Below are 14525 nucleotides of genomic sequence, written 5' to 3' on the forward strand. Positions count from 1 at the left end.
GCGCGCCCCTCCCGCTGAGCCTCTGTCGCCTGAAGAGCCCCGCTTCAGTTCAGCCTCACCGGGCCGGGCTCCACGTCAACCGGTCTATGTATACTTACATAATCAACCAGCAGAACGGCCGCCACCCGCCACGCCGACTTGAAGACCGACCAGGGACGTCTACGTAGCGTTCACAGTCCCGCCTCGATCTGCTACACAACAAGGCAAAGATCATTTACAAAAACTGACTCAACATAATTTTCTGTCCCTGTGGAGTATATGAGTCACTTATCCGTCTGGTAGCCTGAAAAGTGATTCCTGGAGCCACCAACTGGTGCATCGCATTTGTTGCACTTCAACATTCTTCATTTTTTTTTTGGAAAAACTACCAAAAACGCTTAAATGGATGGTGATGGATAAATTCTGAGTAGAAAAGATGATAAAGTTCCAGAAAGCTGTGGTTCAGACCTTTGGAGGGGCTGATAATAGATATCTACAGATTCTATCAACCCTTTACAAATCTCACATTGTCATTTCATAATCCAATTGTTAAACCACATTTTAATTCTAGTACCTGTTTGTTTGGGCGGGGGTCAGCCTTGGCCCAACCCCCAGATCCAAAACCACCTGGGTGGAACAGGGTCCACCCAGGTGGTCACAATTATTTATTTTACTGTGGCACTGGGCTGAAATATTCAATTTATCTGTCCCTGACACCATCCAAACACTGCCAGAATAATTGGGTAGGCTGGAGTTTATCCCAGTTAAACTTGGATGCATCCAACCAATTTAAACTTGGTTGATCTCAACTGATGAAATATAAATCCAAGGTACCCCCCTTGGGTTAATATATATTTCATTGGTTGAGATCAACCCATTTTATATTGGTTGGGTGCATCCCAGTTAAACCGGGATAGCTTCAACCCAGCCAATTATGCTGGCAGTGAAATGACCCATAGCTGGAATGTGCTTGCCCCATCAGTGGAATGAGGTCAAAAAAAACTTAATTAACCTCCCAAGCCCGTCAAGCAGCCTCCCAAGCCCATCCAATTTGCCTTCAAGGCCCGTTCATTGGACCTTCCCAAGGCTCAAGCCTGTTCAAATGACCTTGAAAGCCTGCCCATAATGTACTGCCAAACCACCCGGGGGTTTGGGCAGGGTGTTGGTCTCATCCCAACCACCCACATCTGGGTGTTACTTTTTGGGTGCCAGCCTTACCTCATTTTACCTACATTCACCCTCATACACTACCCTCAAATTCTCAATGGTTTCATAGTTCAGATAGGCTTAACAATTAAACATAGTAAAATCCCTACACATACTACATAATAACACCGGGAAAATAAAATAGTCAGTTGATGACAAGTGACATCACACCAGCTCCAGCCAGCTACCCACCATCTATCCAATGTCTATCCACTATCTACCCCAATCTCCCAACCATCTTCTCAACTTCAAAAATTTACCAAGGAGGTCCTGTTCAGTTTTTGATGAGCCCAACTGATCCTCAGTTCTGTCCTTTGGTACCCAGCTCATGCTCAGCTTTTTTGCCCAGCTCATACTCAGCTTTTTTCACGCAGCTCATTCTCAGAATTGGAATAAAGCCTTTTGACTAGTCCTTGCCCAGTTGATGCTCAGCTTTGTAACAGTCCTGGAACAGCTGATGCTCAGCTTTGTAGCAGTCCTTGCTTAGCCTTTTCCTAGTCCTGTCCCAGCTGATGCTCAGCTTTGACCCGGTACTGGGCCAGCTGGCCAGCTGATGCTCAGCTTGCTGAGTATCAGCTGAGCCAGGCCAGATAAAAAGATGAGAATCAGCTTGGACAGGACCAGAGCTGAAAATCAGATAGGCTAGGGCCAAAGCTGAGCATCAGCTGAGCCACGGCCAAGGCTGAGCATCAGCTGTGCCAGGGCCAAAGAAGATCATCAGGTGGCAGGTGCTAAAGCTGAGCATCAGCTGGGCCAGGTAAAAAACTGAGCATCAGCTGAGCCAGGGTAAAAGCTGAACATCAGCTGGGCCAGGGACAAAGCCGAGCATCATCTGGTTTTGTCACATGGAGTGCTTTGATCCTGACACCTGTAATGTGAGCCCTAGATGTGCTGGTGGAGAGGAGCAGCATTGGAGCAGTGTTGGAACTGAAAACAAAGCTGTGTCATTTCACTTGCCATCAAGTGACTACTTTTTTTTCCTGGTGTAAATAGCACATAATAAATAAAATTTCTTCTTTCAGTAGTTACATCATACATTCATCATACATACTCTTTTGGATTATTACATCCCCCCTTTTTGGTAGTTTTTGTCTTTATAACCTTTCACTGTGTTCACACCTCCCAATTTGGTACTTTCATCTTCCCATGGCCAGAATAATCTTTGATTGTGCTCATCATGATATATAATGCCCTCTGTTTCTCCCATTTGTATTTCCCCTTATGAACTTCCAGGTTACAGCTCTCATAACTTGCATCTTTTGCCTTATCTCCCCTCATCATCAGCCTATTTGGCCACTACCCTCCTCTATTCTATTAAACCTTTGCATATTTTGCTCTTATAACTCTCAAAAAGCACAGCTCATTTACTCAGCTTAAGCATCTATCCCCCCTCTCTTGCTTGGCCCACCTTGACTCAAGAGTTGTTACACATGCTATCTTAAACTCATGCTTACATAATTTTCTCATATAGATCAAAAACCTTGAATATTTGGCACTCAACATATCACCATTTGCATATTCTGCTCATCAACCTCCTGCCACACCTCATTCCCCCATCTTGTGGTATTCCAGCTAGAAATTTGATAAACCCCCTGTTCTAGAAATCACTAAGGATCAATAGAACCCAAGCCACACCCCTTTTTCTTATTTTTTCTTAATTTAACTCTTTTCCAACTCCAGCATTAGCCAGGAGGGAAGCCTCAGCAGCACCCTTAGCCTCAACATACATTATTACTAGTGTAGTTACCATTTCCTAGAGAATAACAATTTGGACCCGGGTACCGGGTACGTTTTTTTCCCAAACCAGGGACCAAGTACCGCACCCGGCACCGCCTGGCAGGTACCAGCGGTACTTGGGGGGGGGGGGGGTACCGGCGGTAATTTGTGCCTTTTTCTCACGTACTTGGCGTACGGGACTGGGGACACCAATCCCCCAAAGTCCAGCTTGCCAAGAGGTATGTCTCTTGGCCAGCTGGTCAAAGTCCAGCTCTCCTAGATCGGCGTAATGGGCTTTGACCAGCTCACCGGGAAGAAACCCTTGGTGAGCTGGTGTAAAAATTCATCTCGCCAGGAGGTGTGTATTCCTCTTGGCGAGCTGGTCAAAGTCCAGCTTGCCGGGAGGGATGCATTCCTCTTGGCGAGCTGGTACAAATCCATCTCGCCGAGAGGTGTGGATTTCTCTAGGCAAGATGGACAAAGTCCGGCTCGCCGGGTGCAATGTATTAGGCACGGGCTCCAGCCCCTGCTGCATTGGGAGGCACTTGAGCAGGTACCTCAAGCGGTCCCCGGGTACCCCCCCCCCCACTTTTCATGGAAAAACAGGCACCCGGCACCGCCCGGCAGGTGCGCGGTAGGTGCCGGGGACTTAGTAACGGGTCCAAACCATTATTCTCTACCATTTCCCCTCCAAGCTCTTGTCTGTTTGTTCAGTAGTTTCACACCATTATAGCTCCAGCCAATTACATGACAGTTTTTATTGGCACAGTGACTGAGCATTGAAGCTTGCTTGAGGTAACCTTAGAAAAAGTTCAAAGTAAGACCATTAGCTGCCTCAGAGTTCTTGCATGTCAACTGATGGAAGTTGCTTGACTTTCCAACTGTACAAAATGCTTCTTAATTACAATAATTTCATCTGGATAAAATTTGAAACAGACAGCAACAGCTATATGAGGAACCACTATACCATGTTGTTGAGCTGCTGCACATTTATGCAAAGTAAATAATAGGGGGATTCAGACTTGGAAATGCACAACTTCACAGCTTGAATGTACTCAGGTTGGTGTTCAAGGCTTTTCTTGGACACCAACATCCAAAAAAAAGCATTCAAGCAAGCTTGGGGGGTGAATTAATGTGTGGCTGACATGCATTTTTGCAACTCAGTGTTCAAGAATGAACTTGAACACCAACTTGCAAAAGTGAATGCAAGTTGCACCTGGCCAAATTTGAATCCCCCTAATGTTTGTAGTGATGGGCACAGATGAAGATGTGATGTGTCAGGGCCAAAGATGAATGTGTTTGTGCGCAGGGGGGTTATTGAGATTGTGATTGGGGGCAAAAAAACTTTTTGCAAGAAAAAAAAAGGTCTGAAAAGCACAACTGTTGTAGATAGAGGCAAACTCCGGCTTTGTAACACTGTCAGAATTTTGACAAAATTCTTCCATTTTTAAATCCCATCCATAAAAATCTTGGATGATTTTTGTGCATGCCCTATTGGGTTTTGTCCAAACTTTGGTGACCCCAAATTTTCAAGGTTTACATGCCCCTTTTACTACATAAATGTGTATGTATCCGGTAGATCAAGGAAAATTCTTGAATCTTGTGAAATCTCAATTACCTGGCTGAAGCCTGATGTCAATGGCAAGGGCAGGTGACAAGAAACACTTAACCAAAAGCTTAACAAAGCTTCCCTGTGAGAGCCGCAAAGGGGCAACCCTGCAGGATATCTGTCTCACAGAGAGGCTTACCTGCAAAAGGCCTGAGAGCCCCAGGAATATCAGCCTGTAATAAAGACAGCAATCAAATAGAAGTTTATAATAACTGTCAGAAACACAAAAACTGCACTACCAGGGAAGCCTCAACAAATTATACTGCATAGCTTAAAGAAAATGCCCGTTTCTAGTGATTAAACAATGTCTGGAGGAATGTGGATACATTGAGACATCACTTTTTGGTTTCAACAGAAGCAAAGTAAGGACTCACCTCACCCTATTACAGAGTGTGCCAAAGCACAACTTGTAATAGGATTGTGCCAAACATCTGACTCTGCAGTGAGAGACTGAGACAAGAGCGGCAAGCAAAGCCGCCTCTTTACTACAGATGCCGCGCTTTTGTTCAAATCCTAGCCCAACCAAGCCTCTTGAATGGAGGGGAGGGGGGGCCTTGTCCCAAATTGGAGTGTCCAAACAGGGCCTAAGTATAGAAAGAACTATGAAAACAGACTTGGTGAGCACAGACCCATTCAGTGCAAAATTTAATGTTTCAGTGTGATTAAGGATTTTTTCTGGAGTGGAAGGAGTTTTGTGAAATGACTCAAATTATGTAGTTTGGACAGGCATATGCTAGCCTTTGACCTCAGCAATTTTATTCCAAAAAATGTTGTTGTGGCAAAGAATTACAGAGGTTTGAATATTCCTCCCAGCCAAACTCAGATTCTTGGCATGCCAAAAAGGGGCAATCGGTAGCACGCAAGTCCCCGAACTTAAGCAAGTCCCTCGAGACTTCGGGCCCCCGGGGGGTAGGCTGAACTTGCGAAGCGAGCCTCCGCCCCTGCCGAGGGCTGTCGGAAACAAGATTTGATGGCCGAGATCGACAGAATGAATGAGCTCGAAGCGATTACGAACGCGCTGGACGAATACCAATCGACGAAACTATTTTCGCTTGATGTAAGGCGCGACTTAATTGGCCAAGAAGCGTCGTTCGATAACTCGCAAGAAATCGACACCAATGAGGACCTTCCTGAAAACGTGAAACAGATGGAAGTCGACGAGAAACTGCTCACTACTTTGGATTATGATCTGATTAGTTACGAGGTACCGTTATAACTACCTCTCTCAACCGCGTTCTGTGACGTGTTAACATGTCGTTCTCATTCCCAAACACTTTTACCTAGTCTTACCTCTCGGCAGTCAAATTCAACTGGGTTGAGGCCGCTGCAAAAGAAAAGTTTATCGCGAGCACGATATTTGAGGAAAAGGGATTAAATTGTTCATACGACGAGATCCAACGGCTGAGTGAGTTGAGCTTCCAGCATCATCAATTTAAAACTGAAGTCGTGCCCCTTAGCAAAAAGCCAATTGAACTTTGATCTTTTGTAGATGAGACCAACTCGGAGTATGAGACCATGCTCAAGGCTTTACAAGCGGCAATTGATGAGGATGAAAGCAAGATCTTAGAGATGGCGCAGGAGCTCCAAGACCGATACACGGATGCACAGGCGACGTACAAGCTGAACCGGGCATTGACGAACGATATAGCGGACTTGGAGCTCGAGCTGAACGAGCTCAAGATGAACCAGAAGGAGGACGACATGGAGCTGATGACGATCAGTGAGGCGACTGAGGCCGCCGGAGATTTGGAACGTCAGCTGATGGAATTGGCCTCCAAGCTCTCGGAAAATCACCAGCAGATCCCCAAGTTGAAGGCCCAGTATCCTAAAGAATTTAAGCTCGTCGACCAGCTCAGAGTCGAACGGAACGCGCTTGATAAGGCGGAAGGTGACCGTAGAAGAACTCTGGGTGGAAAGACCAAGAGAAGTTCGATTGCTAAACTGGAATCCGCTCGAACATGGTTTGTTTCAATCCCTGTTGTTACTATCTTTTATGTTTTTATCTGTTTTTTTTTTTTGTAAAAAAACCTCGCTCACTGTATGATTGTGTGGCTTAAACTCCCAGGTTAACCAGTACCACTCAGACTTACAGGGCCGCGATAGGGATACTATCGATTGACATTTCAGGCCCAAATCCACTATTTCCCAGCAAGTTACACATCAAGTTTGGTCTTCGCCATCCGCTAACCGGGACGCTTGTGATTGAATTCGCTGGGTCTCCTGCGCTTGGGACCCTGACCATCTCATCTGCCTATGTGATTGACCGCGCACCATCCTTATCTTTCTCCTGCATTCCAAGCTGACCATCCCATTATTTCTTGTGGTCTGGCTAGCTCGACCAATCTTCTCAGGATATCAGCTCGATTGTCGACCCTCATGTCCGTAATGATGAACTCATCGCTTTGATTATCTCCGTCCAACTCTTCCTGGCCCAGCTGCAATCTTCCCTCCCCGAGAATTGATACACTGCGAAGTACAGATCATCTCTTGCTCCGTTTCGTGATGTACTACACAGGCGGGGCACTTGGCAACAAACCGAACGTCGTTTGGATGCCACCGCCCCTCCGCCGTCCTGGAGAAGCCTCCGACGTCACCTCGGCACCACGTCCCACAGCTGCCACCGGACGAGCACCGGGCTGCTGCCCTAAACCCCAAAGCAGCACTTCCGATAGCCCCACAACGCCCCTCCCTCACCGGGACACCCCCCCGGCATTGTAACCTCTTAGGTACACTCCGCTGCCGTCCACCTGGTACTCAGATGGCCAACATGCATCCGAGGGCCAGCCCCCAAGCCCACAGCCTCAGCAACTGCCCCAGAAACCCGGTGCCTCTTCACTAAGTTCCTCTAATCTACACATAACCAAAAAAAGCACAAAAATGTACACTTTCATCCGAAGATGGAAATGAAAAACACGGCAATCAATCTGAGCCAGACCCCTCACCCATTCCCATTCCCCCCGCGATGGTGCCCTGGTGTGAGTCGCATTCAACCGGCAGCCCGGCTCCCCCGGCGGTGCGCCCAAGTACCCCTGCCACTCGGCAAGGCCCTGGTGCAGCCCCTCAAGACAAGTTTTGTTTGAAACTGGTTGCAAATCTACACTTGAGAGCTTCCGGTGCACCAGGGGTGACAATAACGAAGCCAGATTTATAACATAGTTTGTTTTATCAGCATGTATGACCTCACCAGTTCGCTTGCTTGTTTCTTGTCGCTCGACACGCTTTGCCTTTGTGAAAGTGATTACATAGTTTGCCTTGTGGCAATTGTGTTGCACATTCACAAGTGCACGGAGATTCTAAAACACAAAAAATCAATGCCCAAGCCTCTAAAAGTGAATGTACTATGTACCCAATCACTCACTCTAGCGTTGATAAATTTCCCCTGGCCAGAGTTGCATACCTCTCGCATGTTGTAGAAGGAATCAACACCGGATAGCTTGAACCGGGTGAGGCATATGTAGTGTAAAACCCTGCCTGGCTTTCGTGCCTCCCACACGTGTTCAACGCGGCCCAACTCGGTTTCATCTGAATCATTGTTTGATTTATACTAGAGATGAAGAATAAAGCTAATCAGTCTAATTGCTCCATGAAGAAATACAAAAATCAATCAAACATGCGCGCTGACCAGGACAAAGGAGCCATCCCGTATAACATCCTTTGGATTCAGACTGTATCCAGCCAGTTGTACAAGATGGAAGTCGGGTAGTTGCTGATACAGTTCCCGGGGTCCAGCCGCGGGGATTGATTGTATCCTTACTTTATGCTGCTCTCCAGCCACTCTGTCCATCAGGAGCGCATTGTATCCCATTCATTTTTGGACGGAAGAGTTATCTGAAAACATCTTAATGACCGCCGAGCCGGCCGTGACATATTTTTCTTTTTTGGGATCTAAAAAATACCCGCCGAAGTATAGATGTCGTAGGTTTTGGAAATCCCCAAAAGCATGACCAATGTCCTTGCCCGGACTGTTTTGGTTGGAATGGATAGATGCATTCCTAAATATGCCGTTATAGCTCTCAAACTTTTCAGTCGCATAAAGAGGGGGCGGTCCAAAGCAAAGGATAGCGTCAGGAAGGTGTAGTAACATATGGAACTTTGGCTTATTCATCCATTGCGCTGTCAACATCATCAGATGGTATAGAAATTCTCCAATGTGCAACTTCAGGATATGTTGGTACGTGTCCATGTCTTCTATGTGTGTCTGAAATACTAAAGGCACCAGCTGACAGAGCGAGGTCCATATCATGCAATTGGACTCGTCCATGTATTCAAATAAGACAAACGGTGCGGCTTGCAAAACAATTTTATAGTCCTTCCTGATGAAGTTGGTGAAATGCCTGGTGAGGTAATACGGTTGAAGCAACGGGATGTTCAGTCCATCTGTACTGAAGGATTGATAATGTGCCATTATAATTGGTATTACAGCAGGCTGAACCCCTTGCATGAAGTCTCCTACCAAATATTTCACTATACCAAGTAAAAAAACATGCAGCACCTCAACTGGTGTGTCAAGACACCCGTCAAAGCCTGTTCCAAGTGAAATACTAGTCATGTTAGTACAATCACTGTTATAAGTAGTTTTTTTCATGGTTTTGAGCTATCACACACCTTTCACCCGGAATAGCGGATTGAATAATTGCGGCTTTGATGCTTCTCAACTTGGTTGATGCGCTCAATAAACTTCTTATCCAAGGCGGTGGCATTTTCCTTCTTGGCTGCAATTTCATATTTTTGTTCAATGATCAGTTTGCTCACAACATCCTTGACTCCCAGCTTTGTGGATTTGTCAAATACAGCTGTCTTGCTCTGGGTCCTTTTGGACAAGCTCCAAAGATCATAGCATTGTTCAATGATTAGTGCCCATGACCTGGGTCTGTTTGATACCTGTCACCCGGTATGGAGCTCCGCTTGGTGCTAGGCTGGTGGCAGCGCTGGGAGGGGAAAGGTGTCAATGTGACTGCCCTCACGGATGGTCTGAATGAGCTGTATGGATTTGGGTAGATAGTGTTCTGAGAAGTGGTTTTGAAATGTTTCACTGGGGTTTGGATCCTTGGCGGCGGTTGTGTTTGTTGGAAAGGGATTTGGGGAAAACGTTTCTCGATGATTTGCTGGGCTCAGGAATGGGACTCGTTGGGACTCGGACTTGGGAAAGATCTTCAATTCGATAACTCCTGACTTGGAGCAGAACAGGTGCTATGGCCTCCCATCCTCCAAGTTTGCCAGGAACTTGGATTCCTGGAGGCCTGTCACAAGCATGTCATCATCTCCTCGCGCGCCATGCGCACGCACACACCACAGACACCAAAGAGAAAGAAAAGAAAAAGACACAAAAAGAAGAAAAAGGAAGAGAAATAAAACCAAGAGCTGAAAACATGACACCAAATAGGACCACAAGAAATACAAGAGGAAACAGGAGAAATGGAAATAAACATGACAAAATACAAGGAAGAAACAAAAACTAGGAATAAACCCACAGACAGATCTGTGTTAGGACCAAGAAAGAGTAGAAGGGGAAGGAAGGGGAAGTGAGAATGAGGAGAGTGGGGGAAAAAGGGAAAAGGAGGATCTGAGAGAATCTTGGGATTTGAATCTTGAGCCTTGAGGATCTTGAGGCTTGAGTCTTGATCTTGAGGGTGGTTTTTCTTGAAGGCTGATCTTGAAGGTGAACCTGAAACTGACTACCATTTTGGCCTCCACACCAGTACCAAATGAATTTTAATAATGAATAAAGATTGTGTACAATATTCTCCACTCGCCCTCTCCCCATACGGTCCAATCATTAGGAAGCACTGTAGGTATTCCATTGTTGGTTTATCCTTCTTACTTTCTGCTGAAAGGTTGCAGGTGCGGCACGGATGCAGCAAGTTGCCAGGGATAGGTGTACTTGTTAATTCTACATGCATGGGTTAATCTCCAAGGGCACACAAGATTCAGGTGATAAGAAGGACTTCTTTGTTGATTGAACCATCATAAGCAATCACCCCTGTAGTTGAAAAGAATCTGAGAAAATGGCCCACAATGCACAAACATGTTGCAGGTTTCTCAGAACTCACTCGATCTCATCCACAACAGGTTCAGCTAGCTCCATATTGTCAGCATGATTTGAAGTGCACAAATAATGGCAGTTGTAGGTTTTATCAGTCCAGCTCGGTGGCAGCCCAGATAGTGTGAAAAAGAAAGAGATGTGTTTATTCCATCTCTTTGATTGATTACCAGAGGTGTCATCGGAGTAGAGTTTGATAGGAAAATGTCAAATAATTTTCCCCTTTGATTTGCACCTCCACAGGTTTGGAAGAGTGAACATTGTGGTCCTATCTCGGCCCAATTCTAACCATGTGTGAATAAGTCAGCAGCAAATTGAAGGGTGAATGAACCAACTCAAGGAACTTGCCATATAAAATATCCTCACAATGTTCAGATAGCAACATCCCTTCACCCCCCAATATACCGCTATAAACACAATAGAAGTCTGATATTGGCACTGTTTGACATTCAACTGATTGGAAAGATAGGTCTCCAGGAATTGTCATGCACAATTTTATTCCATCCAATAAGGTCTCAAAGCTGGGGATGAGACACTTAGAGTACATTATGTTGTGTTCCTTGAAGAAATAAAGTGGAACCACAATACACTTCAAGGATAATTAAATTTCCCAAAAAAAAAACTCAAAGTTTGACGTTGGGAAAATCATTGAAAAAAAATCACTCTGTACTGAAAAAAAATGCAAACTGAGCGTGCTCAGCCAAAAAAATAAAAATGTGTCAGACTGAGTAAAAAACAATGGGGCACATTTTTGGGGTGATTTGTTGGACGGGCCTGCACAAGGCCCGCATGGGCCCCTAACAGGCCCGTTGGGCCCATTGAAAAAGTAGTATTTGTTTGGAATTCCAATGCTCTGCTAAAATGTGAAATGGGCCAAACTGAATAAAAAACATGGGGGTACATTTTTGGGGAGATTATTTGGACGGGCCTGAATGAGGCCCACATGGCCCCCACAAAGCCCACTTGGCCCATTGAAAGTGTAGCCTTGGTTAAGAAAGCATATGCTCAGCTAAGAAATAAAATGTGTCAGACTGAGTAGAAACCCTAGGGGCACATGTTTGGGGAGGCTTTTTGGATGGGCCTGCATCAGGCCCGTACAGGCCCACCCAAAGCTGGTTCGGCCAACCCAGAAGTAGTCTTGGTTAAGAATGCCAATATGATGTTTCAGAACAGTACCAATTGACCACTAATCAACAGAAGATATTGAAGGGCTACTGACATCTGTATGACATTTGTGCACTCACAGAATGTATGTCCAGGCCCTTTCCTTTTACTTGGAACCCTGTTGGCCTGTACGGGCCTGATGCAGGCCCATCCAAAAAGCCTCCCCAAACATGTGCCCCTAGGGTTTTTACTCAGTCTGACACATTTTACTTCTGAGCTGAGCATATGCTTTCTTAACCAAGGCTACTCTTTCAATGGGCCAAGTGGGCTTTGTGGGGGCCATGTGGGCCTCATTCAGGCCCGTCCAAAAATTCTCCCCAAAAATGTACCCCCATGTTTTTTATTCAGTTTGACCCATTTCACATTTTAGCAGAGCATTGGAATGCCAAACAAATACCACTTTTTCAATGGGCCCAAAGGGCCTGTTAGGGGCCCATGCGGGCCTTGTGCAGGCCCGTCCAACAAATCACCCCAAAAATGTGCCCCATTGTTTTTTACTCAGTCTGACACATTTTTATTTTTTTGGCTGAGCACGCTCAGTTTGCATTTTTTTTTCAGTACAGAGTGATTTTTTTTCAATGATTTTCCCAACCTCAAACTTTGAGTATTTTTTTTGGGAAATTTAATTATCCTTGAAGTGATAACATCTGATACCAGCTGAACTGGTTCAAACAAGTAATAATAAGTGTAATCCTTGGGCCCATGGTGGCGGTACATTGGTGCATGTGTTTCAACATCAATTTACTTGAGCGGCTTTTGGGACTGGGATAGTTTTTGAATTTTTTTCCCATGAGCATCTTCTGGATAAAACTCCAGGACAGAACTGATTGTGTGGTAGACGGAAAAGTGGAAAAATAAAAAGTTTTTTCTATACCACATAAGTACTTGTACTAGGCCTCAAGATAACATAAAATGGACCCCAGAAATGGATTCTACGGCAGATTTCACCCCTAGTCACCACTGGAATTGTCATCCAAACCCCTCTGGATCAGGAATTACACTCTTTTGGACACAGGCTAGCCCAGTTACCAACCTGTCACCTGTCTCACCCCAAGTTTCACAGTACTATGCATATACAAATCACATGATACAAACATACATCTCCCTGTCAGTCTAAACTCATTACATATTAGGGGGGTTCACAATTGAATTTTATAAAACTTTGGAGGCCAATTTAAGGCCTTTATGAACATAATTTTCCAATTTTGGCAAGATGTCCAGAAAAAGGTGTGACTGATCAATCAGTGCAATTTATCAACTTTTTAAAAATATGTTCATAAACAGGTTAAAATGGGTCCTAAAGTTTTACAAATTTCAATTGTGAACCCCCCTATTAGCTAAATACACTCCTTTATATACATAGTATGACATCATTTACACTGTTTCTGCAGCCTCAGACTTTGTGTTTACACTAATTATCCCTGTATGACAGCTCATGCAGTCTACTGTCACCTTATGCATGCATTAGAATGTTCTGTTGTATATTCTGACATCATTTATGCACCCCTGGCATGTTTAGAATGTTTTGTTGTATATTCTGACACCATTCATGCGCCCCTGAGGGGTCATGACATCATTTGCTACTCCCACCAGCTAAAATCCCTCACCCTGTTGTCTAGATTAGCTGAAACCCTAACCCACAAGCCCCCTCTGGGGCTCCACTTTTGTCTATAAAAGGAGCTCTCTCCACCCCCAGTGGTCTGCTCCCCAGTTCCTCACTCAGAACTCACAAGTCAACCAACACTCATCCACACTCAAATCCTAAAACCCTTATAACAATAATTCAACCCTTATAACAAAGTAATTCAACCCTTATAACAAAGTAATTAAAACACTTTCACATTGCCAGTCAAACAGACCAGACCTATCACTTAATAAACTTATACACTCCTGATTTGGTGTGCTGGTATCATATTGGCTTCCTATGGCAAAAGTCTTAGGTTTGCCTTTTTCACCCCCACTCGGGTGATTGGAGAAGCTCACGCAGGCTCACGCTTCACAATCCCCTAGGTGCGGTGTCACTAGGTGTACGTGGCAAGTTCCTCCCTGACGGGAGGCACTTGGTGGGAGGCGCTTCGGGCAGGCAAGGGGGACTTGTGCTAGCTTAACCAATGCTCTTGGCTGACCGGTTGGCAGCAGAGCCCACCACACACTAGGGGATCAGATGAGAAAGACAAGCCAGAGCGTCTATCACGTGCCACTTCCAAAAAGAGATGTGTAGACAAAAGGAAAGGAATACGAAACGAGGGATAGTTGCAATCTTCATATTTGTACACTGTTTGAACTGGTTTCCATTATCTCAAAAACCAGTAGGACACGGGTTTCATAAGACGAAGCAAAAAGAGTTCGTAAAAAAGTCTTTTTGGGATAGAGGATTCAGTGAAGGAAATCATGGACAAGGCTCAAGAAGCTGTAAAAGGTAGAGACAACCGAGTAATTTTTCAGCTAATCGATTTCTTCTTCTTTTTACCCTCCTTTGATTTAACCTTGGGTGGGTCGAAATCTACAGACATATCACCCTAGGAGTGTGCCAAAGCACACTCCATTGTAGGAGTGTGCCAAAGCACACTCCATTGTAGGAGTGTGCCAAAGCACACTCCATTGTAGGAGTGTGCCAAAGCACACTCCATTGTAGGAGTGTGCCAAAGCACACTCCATTGTAGGAGTGTGCCAAAGCACACTCCATTGTAGGAGTGTGCCAAAGCACACTCCATTGTAGGAGTGTGCCAAAGCACACTCCATTGTAGGAGTGTGCCAAAGCACACTCCGTTGTAGGAGTGTGCCAAAGCACACTCCGTTGTAGGAGTGTGC

The 14525-nt window shown here is 45.2% G+C and overlaps 1 protein-coding gene across 1 annotated transcript; it reads left to right on the top strand.

The window, feature by feature from the left end:
* Positions 1 to 5480: 5480 nt before the first annotated feature.
* PtA15_5A385 (uncharacterized protein) lies at positions 5481 to 6972 on the top strand (the record flags this gene model as incomplete). The annotated part of the gene is made up of 5 exons (XM_053169140.1): positions 5481 to 5714; positions 5795 to 5915; positions 6000 to 6471; positions 6576 to 6765; positions 6844 to 6972. The coding sequence occupies 5 exons, from the start codon at positions 5481 to 5483 to the stop codon at positions 6970 to 6972; spliced, it is 1146 nt and encodes a 381-aa protein (XP_053020367.1).
* Between the last annotated feature and the right edge of the window lie 7553 nt (positions 6973 to 14525).

Source organism: Puccinia triticina, chromosome 5A (genome assembly GCF_026914185.1).
Source record: "Puccinia triticina chromosome 5A, complete sequence".
Lineage (NCBI taxonomy): Eukaryota > Fungi > Basidiomycota > Pucciniomycetes > Pucciniales > Pucciniaceae > Puccinia > Puccinia triticina.